This window comes from Bos taurus, chromosome X, assembly GCF_002263795.3.
Source record: "Bos taurus isolate L1 Dominette 01449 registration number 42190680 breed Hereford chromosome X, ARS-UCD2.0, whole genome shotgun sequence".
NCBI classification, from domain to species: domain Eukaryota; kingdom Metazoa; phylum Chordata; class Mammalia; order Artiodactyla; family Bovidae; genus Bos; species Bos taurus.
The window spans coordinates 105,668,908-105,687,275 of record NC_037357.1 but is presented as its reverse complement, the minus strand read 5'-3'; the positions used below and the strand labels follow the sequence as shown (position 1 = coordinate 105,687,275).

Sequence of the window (18,368 nt, the reverse complement as noted above, 5' to 3'; positions counted from 1 at the left end):
TCCCAGAGTTTGCTCAAACTCATGTCCATTGAGTCTATGTTGTCTTCCATCCATCTCCCTCTGTCGCCCCCTTCTCCTGCCCTCAGTCTTTCCCAGCATCAGGGTCTCTCTCAACGAGTCAGCTCTTCATGTCAGGTGGCCAAAGTATTGGAGCTTCAGCTTCAGTATCAGTCCTTCAGTGAATATTCAGGGTTGATTTCCTTTAAGATTGACTGATTTGATCTCCTTGCTGTCCTAGGGATTCTCAAGAGTCTTCTCCAGCACCATAATTCAAAAGCATCAGTTCTTCAGCACTCAGCATTCCTTATGGTATCATGAAAAGATACTCTATGTCATTAGTCATTAGGAAAATAGAAACTTAAATCAGAAAAGGTTACCACTTCACACCCACTGGCATGACTAGAATCAAAAAGTTAATAATAAAAATTTTTTTTTTAACTTACATAATAGGTTTATACTTAACATAGTATTTCTCACCATGGAGATGTTACTTAATTAATATAAACATTTTTTGTTTTTGTTAAACAATAAATCTCTTCTCCATTTCAATGTCAATATAAAGTATTTTTTTTACATTAAATCTTCTCTCCATTTCAATGTTAGATACATTGAATACATTTTCTGAACTTTTTCCCACACAGAGATAAGTTTTAATTTCTGACCAACTGTATTTAATGTCTAGGTACAGTACTAACTTGGAGATAACAAAACAAAAATCCAATAAAAATATGGAGAAAAATTCCTCAATGATGCAGGAGGCAGTGATTATAACTGAACAGTGGCAATTTCCTAGGATTCTGGGCAAGAGTTTCTTTCTTCCTACTGAGAATTCTGAAACTATGAAATATTACTTATGCAAATTTCAGCAAATGCAAATTACAGATGGCATTTTCCAGTGCATTATCTGTTGTGACAAAAACATGTTGTTTTACCTTTAACACAGTATATCAATTTGTTCCTTTTTATAGGAAAATACCCAATAAATTGAAACTTCTCTATTAACTGTTTCTTGGGAACTTTCAGACACCAAAGCTCAGTTCTGAAACTCAATAGCACAAAGGTTTTCAGAGGAAGGTTTGATTCAGGAGGCCCTTCAAAGTCATATTTGTCCATTTCTTTTTTGTGCATACACCCCCAAACAAGCACAAATGCCTGTAATACTGAGAATCACACCTAACAAGAGAGCAATTGCATCTCCGGCTTCTACTGCTTCAACAACAGGCAGCACCAAAAGCAATGAAAAGAGGACTAGGAACAACTGTGTTGAAACTGAGATCATGATGTGGCTGGTTCTTGAAGGATGATCTCAAAGAAAGCGGTACTGAATTCTATCTGACTCCCTTCCAGCAGCTCCGGTGCAGAGGCTAAGAGATTCCACGTGACAGCGCCTACTTCAAGGAAGCAGCCATTACAGAAATGGTCAATAAAAATTTAAGTTAATAATAATAGCAAACATTGGTGAGTTTATGGAGAAATTATAATCTTCATATACTGCTGGTGGGAATGTAACTTTGGAATACAGTCTGGCCATTCCTCAAATAATTAAACATAAAGTTACCATATGACCAGGCAGTTCTACTCCTATAGACCCAAGTAAAAATATGTTCATATGCAAATGTTTGGAGCAGCACTCTTCACAATAGCCAAAAGGTGGAAACAACCCAAATTTTTATCAACTGATGAATGGATAAACAAAATGTAGTATATCCATACAATGGAATATTATTTGACCATGAAATGAATGAAGGACTGATGCATGTTACAGTATAGATGAATGTTGAAAACATTATGTTAAGTGAAAGAAACCAGTCACAAAAGACCACACATTAGGTGATTTTATTCATATGGAAGTCCAGAATGGGGAAATCTATAGAGACAGAAAGTAGTTAGTGGTTGTTCATGACTGGGTGGGGTAAGGGATAGAGAAATGAGAGTTAAAGGGCACAGGATTTCTTTTTGAAGTGATGAAAACATACTAAAAGTGACTCTGATGACAGGTGCACATATCTGTGAATCTACTTTTAAAGAAGCAGTGAATTATACAGTTTAAATTGTGAATTGTACGGTATGTAAATTTGTCTCAATGAAGCTGTTGAAATAAAGGACCAAAACAATATTTGTGATAGCAGTTGGAGAGCGAAAGTGGCAGATATGGGTGTGAGCTCAAAGTGATGATGATCTCACTCATTTTCAATCTTTTCATTAGCAATTTGTAGTTGTCAGGGCCTGGGGTGGAGTTAAAGCAGAACACAGGGTCCTATAATAAGTGGTCAAAAATAACTCAAGTAAGAGTAAGCCATGGTTTCCAGCAAGAACAGTGATCTGGATAACAGACCAGGGTGATACCACTGCTGAGATAATCCAGACTTGTCTTAATCCTGGTTGGGCCCCACATCCTGAAGCAGTACTTAGCTTCCTTAGTTCTTCCTGGGATCAGAAATTGCTCTGTTCCTAACCTTGTTTTGCAAGTCTCTCATGTACCTAAAAGAGATTCTTTAGAGTCTAAACTTAGATCTCAAAGACTTTTTCTAATTTGGATCCTACTTTTCTGAAAGTGTTGGAAACAGGTGCAACTTCATGATTGAGAAAGGCACATAAAGCAGATATATTTGCATAGGAAGCCTGCTGCTGCTGCTAAGTCGCTTCAGTCGTGTCCGATTCTGTGTGACCCCATAGACGGCAGCCCACCAGGCTCCCCCGTCCCTGGGATTGTCCAGGCAAGAACACTGGAGTGGGTTGCCATTTCTTTCTCCAATGCATGAAAGTGAAAAGTGAAAGTGAAGTCGCTCAGTCGTGTCCGACCCTCAGCGACCCCATGGACTGCAGCCTTCCAGGCTTCTCCATCCATGGAATTTTCCAGGCAAGAGTACTGGAGTGGGGCGCCATTGCCTTCTCCAAAGATAAAGACTGCTGCTGCTGAGTCGCTTCAGTCGCTTCATATACATACATATATCAGATCAGATCAGATCAGTTGCCCAGTCGTGTCCGACTCTTTGCGACCCCATGAATCGCAGCACGCCAGGCCTCCCTGTCCATCACCAACTCCCGGAGTTCACTCAGATTCACGTCCATCGAGTCAGTGATGCCATCCAGCCATCTCATCCTCTGTCGTCCCCTTCTCCTCCTGCCCCCAATCCCTCCCAGCATCAGAGTCTTTTCCAATGAGTCAACTCTTCGCATGAGGTGGCCAAAGTACTGGAGTTTCAGCTTTAGCATCATTCCTTCCAAAGAACACCCAGGGCTGATCTCCTTCAGAATGAACTGGTTGGATCTCCTTGCAGTCCAAGGGACTCTCAAGAGTCTTCTCCAACACCACAGTTCAAAAGCATCAATTCTTTTGCGCTCAGCCTTCACAGTCCAACTCTCACATCCATACATGACCACTGGAAAAACCATAGCCTTGAGTAGACGAACCTTTGTTGGCAAAGTAATGTCTCTGCTTTTGAATATGCTATCTAGGTTGGTCATAACTTTCCTTCCAAGGAGTAAGCGTCTTTTAACTTCATGGCTGCAGTCACCATCTGCAGTCATTTTGGAGCCCAGAAAATTAAAGTCTGACACTGTTTCCCCATCTATTTCCCATGAAGTGATGGGACCAGATGCCATGATCTTCGTTTTCTGAATGTTGAGCTTTAAGCCAACTTTTTCACTCTCCACTTTCACTTTCATCAAGAGGCTTTTGAGTTCCTCTTCACTTTCTGCCATAAGGGTGGTGTCATCTGCATATCTGAGGTTATTGATATTTCTCCCGGCAGTCTTGATCCCAGCTTGTGTTTCTTCCAGTCCAGCGTTTCTCATGATGTACTCTGCATATAAGTTAAATAAACAGGGTGACAATATACAGCCTTGACGAACTCCTTTTCCTATTTGGAACCAGTCTGTTGTTCCATGTCCAGTTCTAACTGTTGCTTCCTGACCTATGAATATATAATTAACATGATAATTTATCCTTAGCTCATCTTCTACATTTGATGTTATTTTTCTTATAGTGGAAAAAACATAAGGACTAAAAGAAATGGATCCAATACTAGATTCTTAAGATCTGTAGAAATTTGTAACCATACATATAAAACTATGGACTTCCCAGGTGGCACAGTGGTAAAGAATCAGCCTGCCAATGCAAGAGATACAGTTCCATCCCTGGGTTGGGAAGATCCCATGAAGGAGGAAATGGCAACCCGCTCCAGTATTCTTGTCTGGGAAATCCCATGGACAGAGGAACCTGGTGCGCTACAATCCATGGGATTGCAAAAAGTTGGACACAACTTAGTGACTGAGCACAAGCACATATAAGAGTATATTACCTGGGATAAACCATGATGAAAAGACTATAAGAATGTATGTATATGTACAACTGAGTCACTTTGCTGTACTGCACAGATTAATAAACATTGTAAATCAACTATACTTCAATAAAAACAAAAAGTGTATCAGCAGTATGTACTGCTTTTAATGCTCCATTGAACTAACCTCTCAGGAAAAATAACTCAGTACAATTACTTCCCAGTATACTCCTGTGATAGTATTTCTGTCTTTTAAATTTGATCAGTAGATGACAGTCTTTCCAGAGAGTGATATCAGTGCTTTAAATCTGTGCAACAAGACTGTGAGAGAAACAGATGCTTTAAGTAAAACTGAACTTCTTCCAGGAAACTTAACTACCAAAGCTTCATTGATTCAGAGCTCAAGAAAAAGAACCCTTTATTTCCACACATTTTAAATTATAAGTAAAGACAATTTTGTTATAGGAACATTGCATTTTAAGAGGCTTCAGTTTATACAGAGCAATTTTGTGGGCAAGAAAAAAAACCCAAGGAGATTACCATTTCCCCATTGAGGCGTGGAGAGACCAGAGTAAAACCAGAGCGAGACTCTCGGTTCCTAACTTCAAACCCCACCTCCTGTCCCTCCCTTCTCCAATATTTGGAGGTGGTGGCAGACTAAAATAAGTGACTGTATTCCAGTTTTGACCACACAGTGTGTGCTCATGGGTCCAGTTCAGTTCAGTCGCTCAGTCGTGTCTGGCTTTTTGCAACCCTATGAACCGCAGTACGCCAGGTCTCCCTGTCCAACACCAACTCCTGGAGTCCACCCAAACCCATGTCCATCGAGTTGATGATGCCATCCAACCATCTCATCCTCTGTCGTCCCCTTCTCCTCCTGCCCTCAATCTTTCCCAGCATCAGGGTCTTTTCAGATGAGCCAGTTCTTCGCATCAAGTGGCCAAAGTATTGCAGTTTCAGCTTCAACATCATGTAATGCTCATGGGTTAGCACAACATTTTTAAGATAATAGAACTCACAGCCAGCAGTGTGGTGCTCTCAGACATAGTACCATGGGCCATTCAATGAGCCACATCTTGACCCCACCCCTACCCTGCTCTATATAAACTGGGTAAGCCCATTAGCCATAAGTCATTTTAAGAAATAAATAAGTAGGGTTGAGATTTCTTGAAGTATTAAGGTGTTTTAGCCTAAGACAGGCAGATTCTTGGCAACAGTGAGGTCCTCACTTCTTTAGCAATGTACAGAATTTAAGAAAATAACTGAAGACCAAAGAAAAGTGAGCAATCAATAGTCAGTATATATTTTTAAAAGATCCTACAGATAGAGAGGAACTCATGAGCAGTATATTATGGCATGTTCTCTGTTTCGGTTTCTATACTGCTATATGTTGAGGTTCTCAAGAAGAAATATCTAACCAGGTCACTCTTGACTCCTCAGGAGCTTATAAGTTGATCAAGGAAACAAAACACACCATGTAAAGTTCAGTTCAGTTGCTTGGTCGTGTCCAACTCTTTGCAACCCCATGGACTGCAGCACACCGGGCTTCCCTGTCCATCACCAACTCCCAGATCTTGCTCAAACTCATGTCCATAAGTCAGTGATGCCATCCATCTATCTCATCCTCTGTCGTCCCCTTCTCCTTCCTTCAATCTTTCCCAGCAACAGGGTCTTTTCAAATGAGTCAGTTCTTCACATCAGGTGGCCAAAGTATTGGAGCTTCAGCTTCAATTTGTAAGATGAGTGCAATTGTGTGGTAGTTTGAACATTCTTTGGTATTGTCTTTCTTTGGAATTGGAATGAAAACTGACCTTTTCCAGTCCTGTGGCCACTGTCGAGTTTTCCAAATTTGCTGGCATATTGAGTGCAGGACTTTCACAGTCCTTCCAGTGAATATTCAGGACTGATTTCTTTGCAGTCCAAGGGACTCCCAAGAATCTTCTCCAACACCACTGTTCAGAAGCATCCATTCTTTGGTGCTCAGCTTTCTTTGTGGTCCAACTCTCACATCCATACCTGACTACTGCAAAAACCATAGCTTTGACTAGATGGACCTTTGTCAGCAAAGTAATGTCTCTTTTTTTTAATATGCTCTCTGCGTTGGTCATAGCTTTTCTTCCAAGGAGCAAGCATCTTTTAATTTCATGGCTGCAGTTACCATCTCCAGTGATTTTGGAGCCCAAGAAAACTGTTTCCATTGTTTGCCCATCTGTTTGCCATGAAGTGATGGGACCAGATGCCATGATCTTTGGTTTTTGAATATTAAGTTTTAAGCAAGCTTTTTTACTCTCCTCTTTCACTTTTCATGAAGAGGCTCTTTAGTTCCTCTTCACTTTCTGCCATAAGGGTGGTGTCATTTGCATATATTTCTCCCTGCAATCTTGATTCCAGCTTGTGCTTCCTCCAGCCCAGCATTTCTCATGATGTACTCTGCATATAAGTTAAATAAACAGGGTGACAATATACAGCCTTGGCATACGCCTTTCCCAATTTGGACCCAGTACATTGTTCCACGTCTGGTTCTAACTGCTGCTGCTTGACCTGCATACAGATTTCTCAGGAGGCAGGTAAGGTGGTCTGGTATTCCCATCTCTTGAACAGTTTTCCACAGTTTGTTGTGGTCCACACGCTCAAAGGCTTTAGTGTAGTCAGTGAAGCAGTAGCAGATGTTTTCCTGGAACTCTCTTGCTTTTTCTATAATCCAATGGATGTTGACAATTTGATCTCTGGTTCCTCTGCCTTTTCTAAATCCAACTAGAACATCTGGAAGTTCTCAGTTCACGTACTATTGAAGCATAGCCTGGAGAATTTTGAACATTACTTTGCTAGTATGTGAGATGAGTGCAATTGTGTGGTAGTTTGAGCATTCTTTGGCATTGCCTTTCTTTGGGATTGGAATGAAAACTGACCTTTTCCAGTCCTGTGGACAGTGCTGAATTTTTCAAATTTGCTGGCATATTGAGTGCAGGACTTTCACAGCATTGTCTTTTATGATTTGAAATAGCTCAGCTGGAATTCCATCACATCCACTAGCTTTGTTTGTAGTGATGCTTCCTAAGGCCCACTTGACTTCACATTCCACGATGTCTGGCTCTAGGTGAGTGATCACACCATCATGGTTATCTGGGTCATGAAGATCTTTTTTGTACGGTTCTTCTGTGTATTCTTGCCACTTCTTCTTAATATCTTCTGCTTCTGTTAGGTCCATACCATTTCTGTCCTTTATTGAGCCCATCTTTGCATGAAATGTCCCCTTGGTATCTCTAATTTTCTTGAGGAGATCTCTAGTCTTTCCCATTCTGTTGTTTTCCTCTATTTCTTTGCATTGATCACCGAGGAAGGCTTTCTTATCTCTCCTTGCTATTCTTTGGAACTCTGCATTCAGATGGGTATATCTTTCCTTTTTCTCCTTTGCCTTTCACTTCTCTTCTTTTCTCAGCTATTGTAAGGCCTCCTCAGACAACCATTTTGCCTTTCTTTTTCTTGGGGATCATGTAAAGGACTCTATATATTCAGACAGAGCAAGATGGGGTCCAAAGGTGTTTTAGTTTCAGTTGACCGTGAAGTAGACCAAGACAAGGAATCTGAGCACAGGTCTTTCTAAGAACCGTGGGAGAAGGGTAGTGAGACAGGGAAGAGAAAGTGGCCAATAAAGGGAGCATTATTAAACAACAGTTTCTGTGGGTGACTAGAAAATAATCCTGTGAGGAAACACCCATAAATACTGAGTTAGCCAAAAAGCTCACTTGGCGTTTCCTTAAAATGCTATGGAAAAACAGAAAGGGACTTTCTGGCCAACCCCAAGAGTACAGAACACACACCTCTGAGTTATTCTACCCAAAGGGTAGGGAAATTTGGTTTGTTATATTCCAGCTCTTCTCAGGGCTAGGGTTGGGGTATTGAAGGGTTAATCCCAGGGGTATTAATTCCAGGGCACTTCTGCCTGCCTGGCGCCTGGGCACAGCAGGCTTCTGCAACCCTGAAAAAAAGCCCTCAGGCACAGCCCTGACAGTGGAAGTCTGCCTGTGCACATAAAACAGAAGGGTCCAAGGAACGCGGGTAGGGGAGTGACCATGGCCACCACAGGAGGATTCTTGGTGGAGGTGGGACTTGAGAGCACTCTTTCTCTTCTCTCCTCAGGTCTGTTCATGGTCCTTTCCCTATTGTCCATTGTGTACGGAGCCTTGCGCTGTAACATCCTAGCCATCAAGATCAAATACGATGAATATGATGTCAAGGTGAAGCCCCTGGCCTATGTCTGTATCTTCCTCTGGAGGAGCTTTGAGATTGTCACCCGAGTCATTGTCCTGGTCCTCTTTACCTCTGTCCTGAAGGCCTGGGTGGTCATAGACATACTCATCAACTTCCTCGGCTTCCTCTTCTACCCCTGGATCCTCTTCTGGTGCAGTGGCTCCCCCTTCCCTGAGAACTTTGAGAAGGCCTTCAGTCGGCTGGGCACCACCATTGTGCTGTGCTTCCTCACCCTCCTCTACGCCGGGATCAACATGTTCTGCTGGTCGGCGGTGCAGCTGAAAATCAACAACCCCGACCTCATCAGCAAGTCTCAGAACTGGTACCGGCTCCTGGTGTACTACATGGTGAGGTTCATCGAGAACGCCTTCCTCCTCCTCATGTGGTATCTTTACAAGACTGACATCTATATGTATGTGTGTGCACCCCTGCTGATGCTGCAGTTGCTCATTGGGTACTGCACGGCCATTCTGTTCATGGTTGTGTTCTATCAGTTCTTCCACCCTTGCAAAAAGCTCTTTTCCCCCAATGCTTCTGAAAGCTTTCAGGAGTGGCTAAAGTGTGCCTGTTGTAACCGCAGGCGGCGGGAATCCTGCGAGTCTGCAGAAAATACAGACCTAAGGTCACCCACAGACAGAGAGGAGACCCCTTCTAGCAGTAAAATAAGTTCCATGCCTAGCCAGATCTTGAATACTGATGAGCTCTCTTCTGCTTAATGGGACCTGAGTCTCTTGAGGCCCAGATATAGTGTTTGCTGGGTTGATCCCTGTTCTTCAGAAGCAAGTGATGGGCCCTGCACAATTAACAAAGCAGGAATTTAGCTCTCGACTCCTTGTGAGTTGCTCCCCTTTAGAGAGCTGTCGGTCAGGTGAGTGGGAACCATGGAGAGGAGTCAGGGGAACCCGTGAGTGTTGCAGTGGCAGCCTAAAGCACCACCTTTCACAGTTGACCAGACATTACCCGCCTTGTCATTGACAAAGTACCCATGATATCTGAGTTGGCTGTTGAGAGCCATCACATAGAATGAGGACAGGGGATTTCTTATGTTCTAGTTTTCTGGACTACTGGTTTAGGTAGCCTAATGTTTTATTATCCCTGAGAAGAGTTCTCACCTAAGAGCTGTCTGATGACCAGAGATGATCACTGGGGTTTTTGCCATCAGCCACATCATTCCTGTCAGAGTTTTCAGAGAAGGCTGTTCCAGTTTGGTTTTTGAATAGGCAGATGTTCCATTTTCATCTCACTAGGGCTCTTTGTACATAACCAGTCATAGCAACCTTGGCCTCCTATTTCTCATTGACTCAAAAGTCTGGATTTGCAAAATCTATTCTTAAGAATCCATGGATGCAAAATTGAATTCTTAATTTGGTTATGGAAGTGTAGAGTTTTAGAGAAGTTGTGTTCCTTCAATATGTTGGAGAAACTCTGAATCGAGGGGGTTGTTAAAATATCAAAATGATTTTGGCTTTTATAAGCAGAATTCTTACCTTCTTGTGATGGCTGAAGATATGACTCTGCTAGAAGGTAGGCTTAACCTCTTCAAGATTCAGTCCCATCCTACAGTTTTGGAAATTTCTAGTAGAAAACTCCGTAGAAATTTCTCACCTAGCACAGGTATATAGGGCATTATAAGTTTCATTATTTGAAGGAGCAGAGTTCCCCCCTTCAGTTAGATACAGACTTTAGAAACTTAAATTTTACAAAGAGATGGTATGACCAGAAGATTTTTATCTTTAACTGAATGTACCTTGATTTGGTATGATTATGAGTTAATTTGAATAAGAACTTCAATTTTATCCTCCTACACTCTCCTATCTTCAGTATAATTTCTCCTTTAATTTGGAACCCTGTTTCTTTTGTAAAAGGATCTGTAGAATCTCCTCAGTTGTCCAGGGAAAATGCCTTGATCTAGTGCCATTATTTCTACCATAAAAACCTTGATAATGAAATACCTGGGAGCAGGTGACCTGTCACTGACAAGACTGGACATTGCAGGTCAGTCAGGGTTGACAGTCTTAGGACCCTAATGGCTGAACTTTCAGAACCATCCAGTTTCTAATAGCTAGTTTGTCGGAGAACAGGTTAAAATGGTGAGTTTAAGCAGGAGTTGTGGTCAGAATTAGACCAGCATGGAGAGACTAGTACTTCCCCAGCCTTCATTTGGAAGCCTGTCTCAAGAACCGTTACAAAATCTGGGCCTTCAAATACATTTAAAATCATTTTAATGTAGCATGTAGGTAAGCATATTGAGTGACCCCAAATCAATCTAACAGTGATGGTCTGCCACACTCCCAAAGCCCAGTTTTAAGCCACATTTATAAGGATAATTATAAGGTTTGGTAACTAAATTGGACATTTTGTCGTCTTTAACTCTTGATATGAAGATACCCCCACTTTGGGACCACAAAGTGACCATGTAGTCACTTTGGGGAAAGAAACCACTGCTTTTTTCATGGCAAAAATTTAAATCCTAGTGAACTGAGAAATTTTTTTTAATGATTTATATTATACCTCTGAAAAGGCAAAATTATGCAGAACTAGGTTGCCCTAAAGACAAACAAACCAGCAAATCTCCTATCTTGAGAGTTAAAACATCTTTTTCAGTTATAATTCCAATTTTTAAAACTCTCAGTGCTTTGTCTAATTACATGCCTTAACTTGTCATAAGAGATGCACCAACTGAATCACTACCATTTGACTGGATGGAAGTGAAGTTTTTCCTCCAAATATATTGAAACAAGGTCATGAAACATGTTTAGACTTTCTTCATTACTGGAGACAGTGCAGTATAGAGGTTGGCATCACCCTGATAACCCAGCAAATTACTTACTTGATCTCTGCCTCAGTTTCCTCACCCGTCAGATTTGCATGATATTCTTGCCCAGCCTACCTCACAAGGTTGTCAGCAGAACAAATTTAAATAATAGCTGTGAAAATGCTTTGAAAATGTTTTTAAAGTGCCATGCATGTTTAAAGGAGTTGTTTTTATAGTTACTCAAATCCCAAAACAGGTTATTGTTTTTGTTTTACTGTTAGAAAAGAAACAACATCATTTACGTGAGTGTCTTCAGGGAATATGTCGGCCTTTGACTTTATGGAAGGACAAGTGTAAATAAATGGTCTTTTACTCTTGGAGAGAACTCAGCAGTTGCCTTTTCTCTTACCATCAGTTACGTAAAAAATTAGCACTCAAACATATAGTACTTGGAGGAAAAAGACCCACTGAAATCTGCGAAATTGCTTTTGATAGCAGATGAGCTTATCATTTTTGTATCTGTCATGTTTCATAAAGGATGTAACAGCATCTTTTGTTAATTTGCTTTACAATTTGAATGCCTGATCCTGCTAGACTTTAATTGAATGTGGATATAATCTTTTCAGCCTTGTAAATGGGAAAAATAAACTTTAAAATTGATTGTTAAATGCAGCATTTCCTTGGAAGCCTCCTCAGAACATTATTGCTATGGTTATGAGTGTATGTATCAGTACTTCTCAGCCTGTACATTGTGGATGAGAGCTTTTGCAGGCTGCTTCTCAGCAGCCATTCACTCTAATAAATATTGTTCATGTTTCTTCATATAATAAATTAATTTTTCAATTTCTCCTTGCTTTTCATTCCTTAGAGTCCTTGCATGGCTTTTTTACTTCAGGGACTATTTTAGAAACAAAATTGAAACTGTTTTTTTTTGTGTGATTAATTATGATTTTGTAATCTCATCTAGAAATTTTGTCTGTAGGATGAGAAATTTGAGAGTGCTAGTGCTCTGCCTGGCAAGACACCAACAGTCCATAAAATTCCTCTGATTGTTTTATAAGCCTTTATCCCATTTTTTAAAGCTACACTGCTAAATCCTAAAATTCTGCTCAAACATAAGTGGTATACTGATCCAGAAATATAAGATATCAAATGAGTGACTTAATAGTTACATAAGCAAATAGTCAAATTGTAAATGATGATCTGTGGTTGGAAAAAAAAATCAGGTTTTTTCTACATGTCAAAATGCATTATTTTTTCTATTGAGGTATACTTGACATATTAGGTTCAGATGTACATGTATAATGATTCAATATTTGTATAAACTGCAAAATGATAACCAATAATTCTACTTACCATCTGTCACCATACAAAATTACAAAACTTTTTTCTTGTGATAAGTTTTATTTTAAGATTTACTCTCTTAGCAACTTTGAAATATGCAGTACAATATTGTTGACTCTGGTCACCATGCTGTTTATTATATCCTGTGACTTACTTAGGACTAGAAATTTGTGCCTCTTGATCCCCTCCATGGATTTTACCCACCCACCCCCAACTGGCAACCACTAATGTATTACCTATATCTATGTGAAGTTGGAGAAGGCAATGGCACCCCACTCCAGTACTCTTGCCTGGAAAATCCCACGGACGGAAGAGCCTGGTAGGCTGCAGTCCATGGGGTCGCTAAGAGTCGGACACGACTGAGCGACTTCACTTTCACTTTTCACTTTCATGCATTGGAGAAGGAAATGGCAACCCACTCCAGTGTTCTTCCCTGGAGAATCCCAGGGATGGGGGTGCCTGGTGGGCTGCCATCTATGGGGTCGCACAGAGTCGGACACAACTGAAGCAACTTAGCAGCAGCAGCAGCATGTGAAGTTGCTCAGTCATGTCTGACTCTTTCCGACCCCATGGACTGTAGCCCACTAGGCTCTCCCATCCATGAAATTTTCCAGGCAAGAGTACTGGAGTGGGTTGCCATTTCCTTCTCCACGAGTTCTTCCTGACCCAGGTATCAAACCCGGGTCTCCCACATTGCGGGCAGATGCTTTTACCATCTGAGCCACCAGGGAAGACCTCTATATCTATGAGAGGTTTTTTGTTTCTTTATTTTAAGAAAGATAAATACTGTATTATTTTACCTATATGTGGAATCTAAAAAACAAAACTGTCAGTTATTAAAGGGGTCATTTTTGGAGCATGAACTAGACAAGGATTGTTGCAGTCATTTCTTTGCCTCTGAAGGTAGCCTTGCAATTTGGAAAGACTTAGCTACAGGATAAGTCTTTTGGAAGAGATCTCCTGGTGTTAAGTCAACCCCTTGAGAAAACAGAAGGTCAACAAGAGTAGTGTTTAAGTAGGTCATTCTAAAATTACTTCATTTATTTTGAAATAATTTCAAGCTAATAGAAAAGCCTTAGGAATGGTGCAACGAATTCCTTTATCCTTCACTCAGTTTCATGTATTAATATTTTGTCATGTTTACTTTATAATTCTTACTTTCATTCTTTTTCCCCTTTATTCCTAAACACTTCACTGTGTATTAAAGTCATTTTCTTACATAGCTATAGAACAGTGATCAAATTCTGGAAATTCAACATGATTATGATACTGGTATCTAATCTAGAGTTCATATTCCATTTAACAATTGGATCAATTCATTTGTTTCCAGAAACCTTCCTTAACAATGTGAATATCTACTCAGTTCTCTTCTATGAGTTCTCTTTGTTTAAAGTTATGATGAAATTTTAACTTCCCTGTGAAAGCTGGGAAAACTAGAGCAGACTTTGAAAATCTATTTGAAGAAAACATGCATTTTATCAATACTAATAGCTTAATGGCATAAATTTGGGATGTTTACTGGCAAACTGTGTTGTTCAGTTGGTAAGTTGCATCTGACTCTTTGTGACCCCATGGACTGCATCTCACCAGGCTCTTCTGTCCTGCACTGTCCCCAGAATTTGCTCAAATTCAAGTCCATTGAGTTGGTGATGCTATCTACCCATCTCATCCTCTGCCTCTCCCTTCTCCTTTCGCCTTCAATCTTTCCCAGCATCAGGGTCTTTTCTAATAAACCGTCTCTTCACACCAGGTGGCCAAAGTATTGGAGCTTCAGTTTCAGCATCAGTCCTTCCAATGAATATTCAGGGTTGATTTCTTTAGGATTGACTGGCTTGATCTCATTGAAGTCCAAGGAACTCTCAAGAGTCTTCTCCAGCACCACAGTTCGAAAGCATCGATTCTTCAGCACTTAGCCTTCTTTATGGTCTATTACATCCGTACATGACTACAGGAAAAACCACAGGTTTGACTATAGGGACTTTTGTCGGCAAAGTAATGTCTCTGCTTTTTAATATGCAAACTGTGGGTGATGCTTTTTCATGGATCCCCATCTTAACTATCAAGGGTTGGCTGCTTAATACATGAACATGTAGTTCATACCCTGCCCCCGTCCCACTGTGATAGTTCATTTTACAGTTTTTAGGCCCAAGTTTCTAAAGATTTGGAAGCAGGTGAGGGAAGTACAGTATATATTATTCCTCCATGACCACATTTTTCCGGGTGCCCCATTCCAGGAGACTATATTCTCTGTGAACAACTTTCCAACTGGGAAACAGCTCAGAAATACCAACTCCAACACTATAATGAGTGATGTTTTGAGCCTTTTTTCTTTTTTTCAAAAAAGGCACTTCATATCAGCATATGATATGAAGAGAGCTGGGAATTCAGAAATATTCCCAATCCCTTCTTTCCCGGGGCACAAGAAACCCCATCAGACTAGGCCTCTAACCTGCTAAGAATGTGTGTGTCCACTGCAGAAGCCTACCTAAGGGGATGCCTTATGGCTCCCTGTCACCCTCTCTGTGTGGTTGTTTCTCTAGAAATGCTCTGGAGGTCTAGACCAAGGAGGTCTAAAACAGTGCTGTTTTAAGCTGGGTTTTGTACCCCTAGCATCCCTGAGAAGTATACAGCAGGATGCAGCAGCATCTCTTTGCAGTGGGTTTTTTCAGAAAACTTCTCATCCAGGCTCCCCCATGTGAGGTTTCCGCATCTGCCTCCTCCCAACGAGAGATTTATCCAGAGAGATTTTGAGATTCTGCCTGTGCTTCTGCTCCCTCCCTGCCTCCTGTCCTGAATTAATTGTCTGTCTCCAAATGATGAGTTCCTGATTGAAGTTCCTGATTAGCCTGCTTCCTAGAGCCCTGGGAATATCTTCCTCCATAGACGTCTGCATTATGCATACTGGTTTCATTTCTTATCACTCAGCTCCCTATTTTAATTACCTAAATTTGACAGTTAATGAATCGGGTTCTCAGGAGCAATAGCACTCAAGAAAAAAAAATAGGATTTAGAAATTCTATTTTGGAGTGGGGCTGCAGGACTGTCCTCACCCCACCACCATCACCACCCCCTCCCCCTCCCACCTCACCCCTCCGCCCTGTCCACTGCACAGGAAACTGCGGCCCTGGTGTTGCCTTCTCCCGACAAGGTGACCTTCTGAAGTAGAGCGGCAGAATTTTTTAGAACAACAGTGCTCAGCTGTAGAGCTGCAGACCTCCACCAATTGCAGAAGCATTGTGCTGCTCTCCACTGACAAGGGATGTTTGACACTATTCAGAGATGTCTGGCACACATGTGTACAATTGTTTGTCACACCTATGAGGATGCTGTTGTGAGCGATAGAACAAGACTGATTAAAAGTGTCACTGTATTTAAAGTAACTTTGTCATTACCCCCCCAAGTCCCTACCTTGAACAGTTGTTAAAAATTCCACCACCATCATATGGGAGGTGACCTTAAAAGACCTCCTTTGTAATTGAGAGTGTGGGGAATTATTATTTTTTCTTTAATTTTGGGGGGTATATAATTGATTTACAATGTTGTGTTAGTTTCAAGTGAACAGCAAAGTGAATCTTTTATATTGTACACATGTATGCATTCTTTTTCAGTTTCTTTCCCCATATAGGCCATTACAGAGTATTGAGTATAATTCACTGTGCTATACAGTAGGTCTTTATTAGTTATCTATTTTATATATAGTACTGTGGGTATGTCAGTCCCATTCTCCAAATTTATCCCTCCCTGTTGGGAATTACTACTCTAGAAAGTTTTTTCACTAATGGAATATCTTCTCATGTGTACTTAAAGTCTACTTTTTTCCTTTGAAATGAAAGTTGTTCACACACAAATCACTTGGCTTCTCTCATTTCCAGCTTGATTCAAGAGACAAGAAAATATATATTTTTTATTTTTAAAATGTAATGTGACTTTGTGAGTATTCTATTTTCAAGAAGTAAATTATTTACCTTTACACAAAGTGTGTCATCAAGGTGAAATTCTATTACAATTTCAAAGTACTAAAAAGATGTGTATTATTTATAATGATAACCATCAAAATAATGAGATTTCGACACATTCTTCAGTTCACTTCCTTGGATTCATGAGAAATTCTATCAAGGTGCTTTCAGCTACAATTCATAGAACACCTGATTCAGTTCAGTTCAGTCACTCAGTCGTGTCCGACTCTTTGCGACCCCATGAACCGCAGCACGCCAGGCCTCCCTGTCCATCAGCAACTCCCAGAGTTTACCCAAACTCATGTCCATTGAGTCAGTGATGCCATCCAACCATCTCATCCTTTGTCGTCCCCTCTGTCCCCTTCTCCTGCCCTCAATCTTTCGCAGCATCAGGGTCTTTTCAAATGAGTTAGCTCTTTGCATCAGGTGGCCAAAGTATTGGAGTTTCAGCTTCAACATTAGTCCTTCCAATGAACACCAAAGACCAATCTCCTTTAGGATGGACTGGTTGGATCTCCTTGCAGTCCAAGGGACTCTGAAGAGTCTTCTCCAACACCACACTTCAAAAGCATCAATTCCTCGGCGCTCAGCTTTCTTTATAGTCCAACTCTCACATCCATACATACTACTGGAGAAACCATAGCCTTGACTAGACAGACCTTTGTTGACAAAGAAATGTCTGTGCTTTTAAATATGCTGTCTAGGTTGGTCATAACTTTCCTTCCAAGGAAAAGCGTCTTTTAATTTCATGGCTGCAGTCACCATCTGCAGTGATTTTGGAGCCCAGTAAAATTAAGTCAGCCACTGTTTCCCCATCTATTTGCCATGAAGTGATGGGACTGGATACCATGATCTTCGTTTTCTGAATGTTGAGCTTTAAGCCAACTTTTTCACTCTCCTGTTTTACTTTCATCAAGAGGCTCTTTAGTTCTTCTTCACTTTCTGCCATAAGGGTGGTGTCATTTGCATATCTGAGGTTACTGATATTTCTCCCTGCAATCTTGATTCTAGCTTGTGCTTCCTCCAGCTCAGTATTTCTCATGATGTACTCTGCATATAAGTTAAATAAGCAGGGTGACAATATACAGCCTTAACGTACTCCTTTTCCTATTTGGAACCAGTCTGTTATTCCATGTCCACTTCCAACTGTTGCTTCCTGACCTATATACAGGTTTCTCAAGAGGCAGATCAAGTGGTCTGGTATTCCCATCTCCTTCAGAATTTTCCACAGTTTATTGTGATCCACACAGTCAAAGGCTTTGGCATAGTCAATAAAGCGGAAATAGATGTTTTTCTGGAACTCTCTTGCTTTTTCCATGATCCAGCAGATGTTGGCAATTTGATCTCTGGTTCCTGTGCCTTTTCTAAAACCACCTTAAACATCTGGAAGTTCACAGTTCACATATTGCTGAAGCCTGGCTTGGAGAACTTTGAGCATTACTTTACTAGAATGTGAGATGAGTGCAATTGTGCAGTAGTTTGAGCATTCTTTCGCATTGCCTTTCTTTGGGAATGGAATGAAAACTGACCTTTTCCAGTCCTGTGGCCACTGCTGAGTTTCCAAATTTGCTGACATATTGAGTGCAGCACTTTCACAGCATCATCTTTTAGGATTTGAAATAGCTCAACTGGAATTCCATCACCTCCACTAGCTTTGTTCATAGTGATGCTTCCTAAGGCCCACTTGACTTCACATTCCACGATGTCTGGCTCTAGGTGAGTGTGAGTGATCACACCATCATGATTATCTGGGTCATGAAGATCTTTTTTGTACAGTTC

The 18,368-nt window shown here is 40.9% G+C and overlaps 2 protein-coding genes across 2 annotated transcripts in view; one reads left to right on the top strand and one right to left on the bottom strand.

The window, feature by feature from the left end:
• Positions 1-12,136, top strand: part of XK (X-linked Kx blood group antigen, Kell and VPS13A binding protein) — a 49,487-nt gene extending 37,351 nt beyond the window's left edge. Inside the window, exon 3 of the mRNA XM_024988606.2 lies at positions 8,424-12,136. Within this exon, the coding sequence (XP_024844374.1) occupies positions 8,424-9,250 (827 nt within the window). The 3' untranslated portion in view covers positions 9,251-12,136. The remainder of the gene's footprint in view (positions 1-8,423) is intronic.
• On the bottom strand, positions 576-1,418 carry SMIM30 (small integral membrane protein 30). The gene has a single exon (XM_024988608.2). The coding sequence runs from the start codon at positions 1,277-1,279 to the stop codon at positions 1,100-1,102; it is 180 nt and encodes a 59-aa protein (XP_024844376.1). The 5' UTR covers positions 1,280-1,418; the 3' UTR covers positions 576-1,099.
• Positions 12,137-18,368: the final 6,232 nt, after the last annotated feature.

Coding starts and splice junctions, on each gene's coding strand:
- SMIM30 (XM_024988608.2), bottom strand. CDS start 1,279: ATGATCTCAGTTTCAACACAGTTGTTCCTAGTCCTCTTTTCATTGCTT.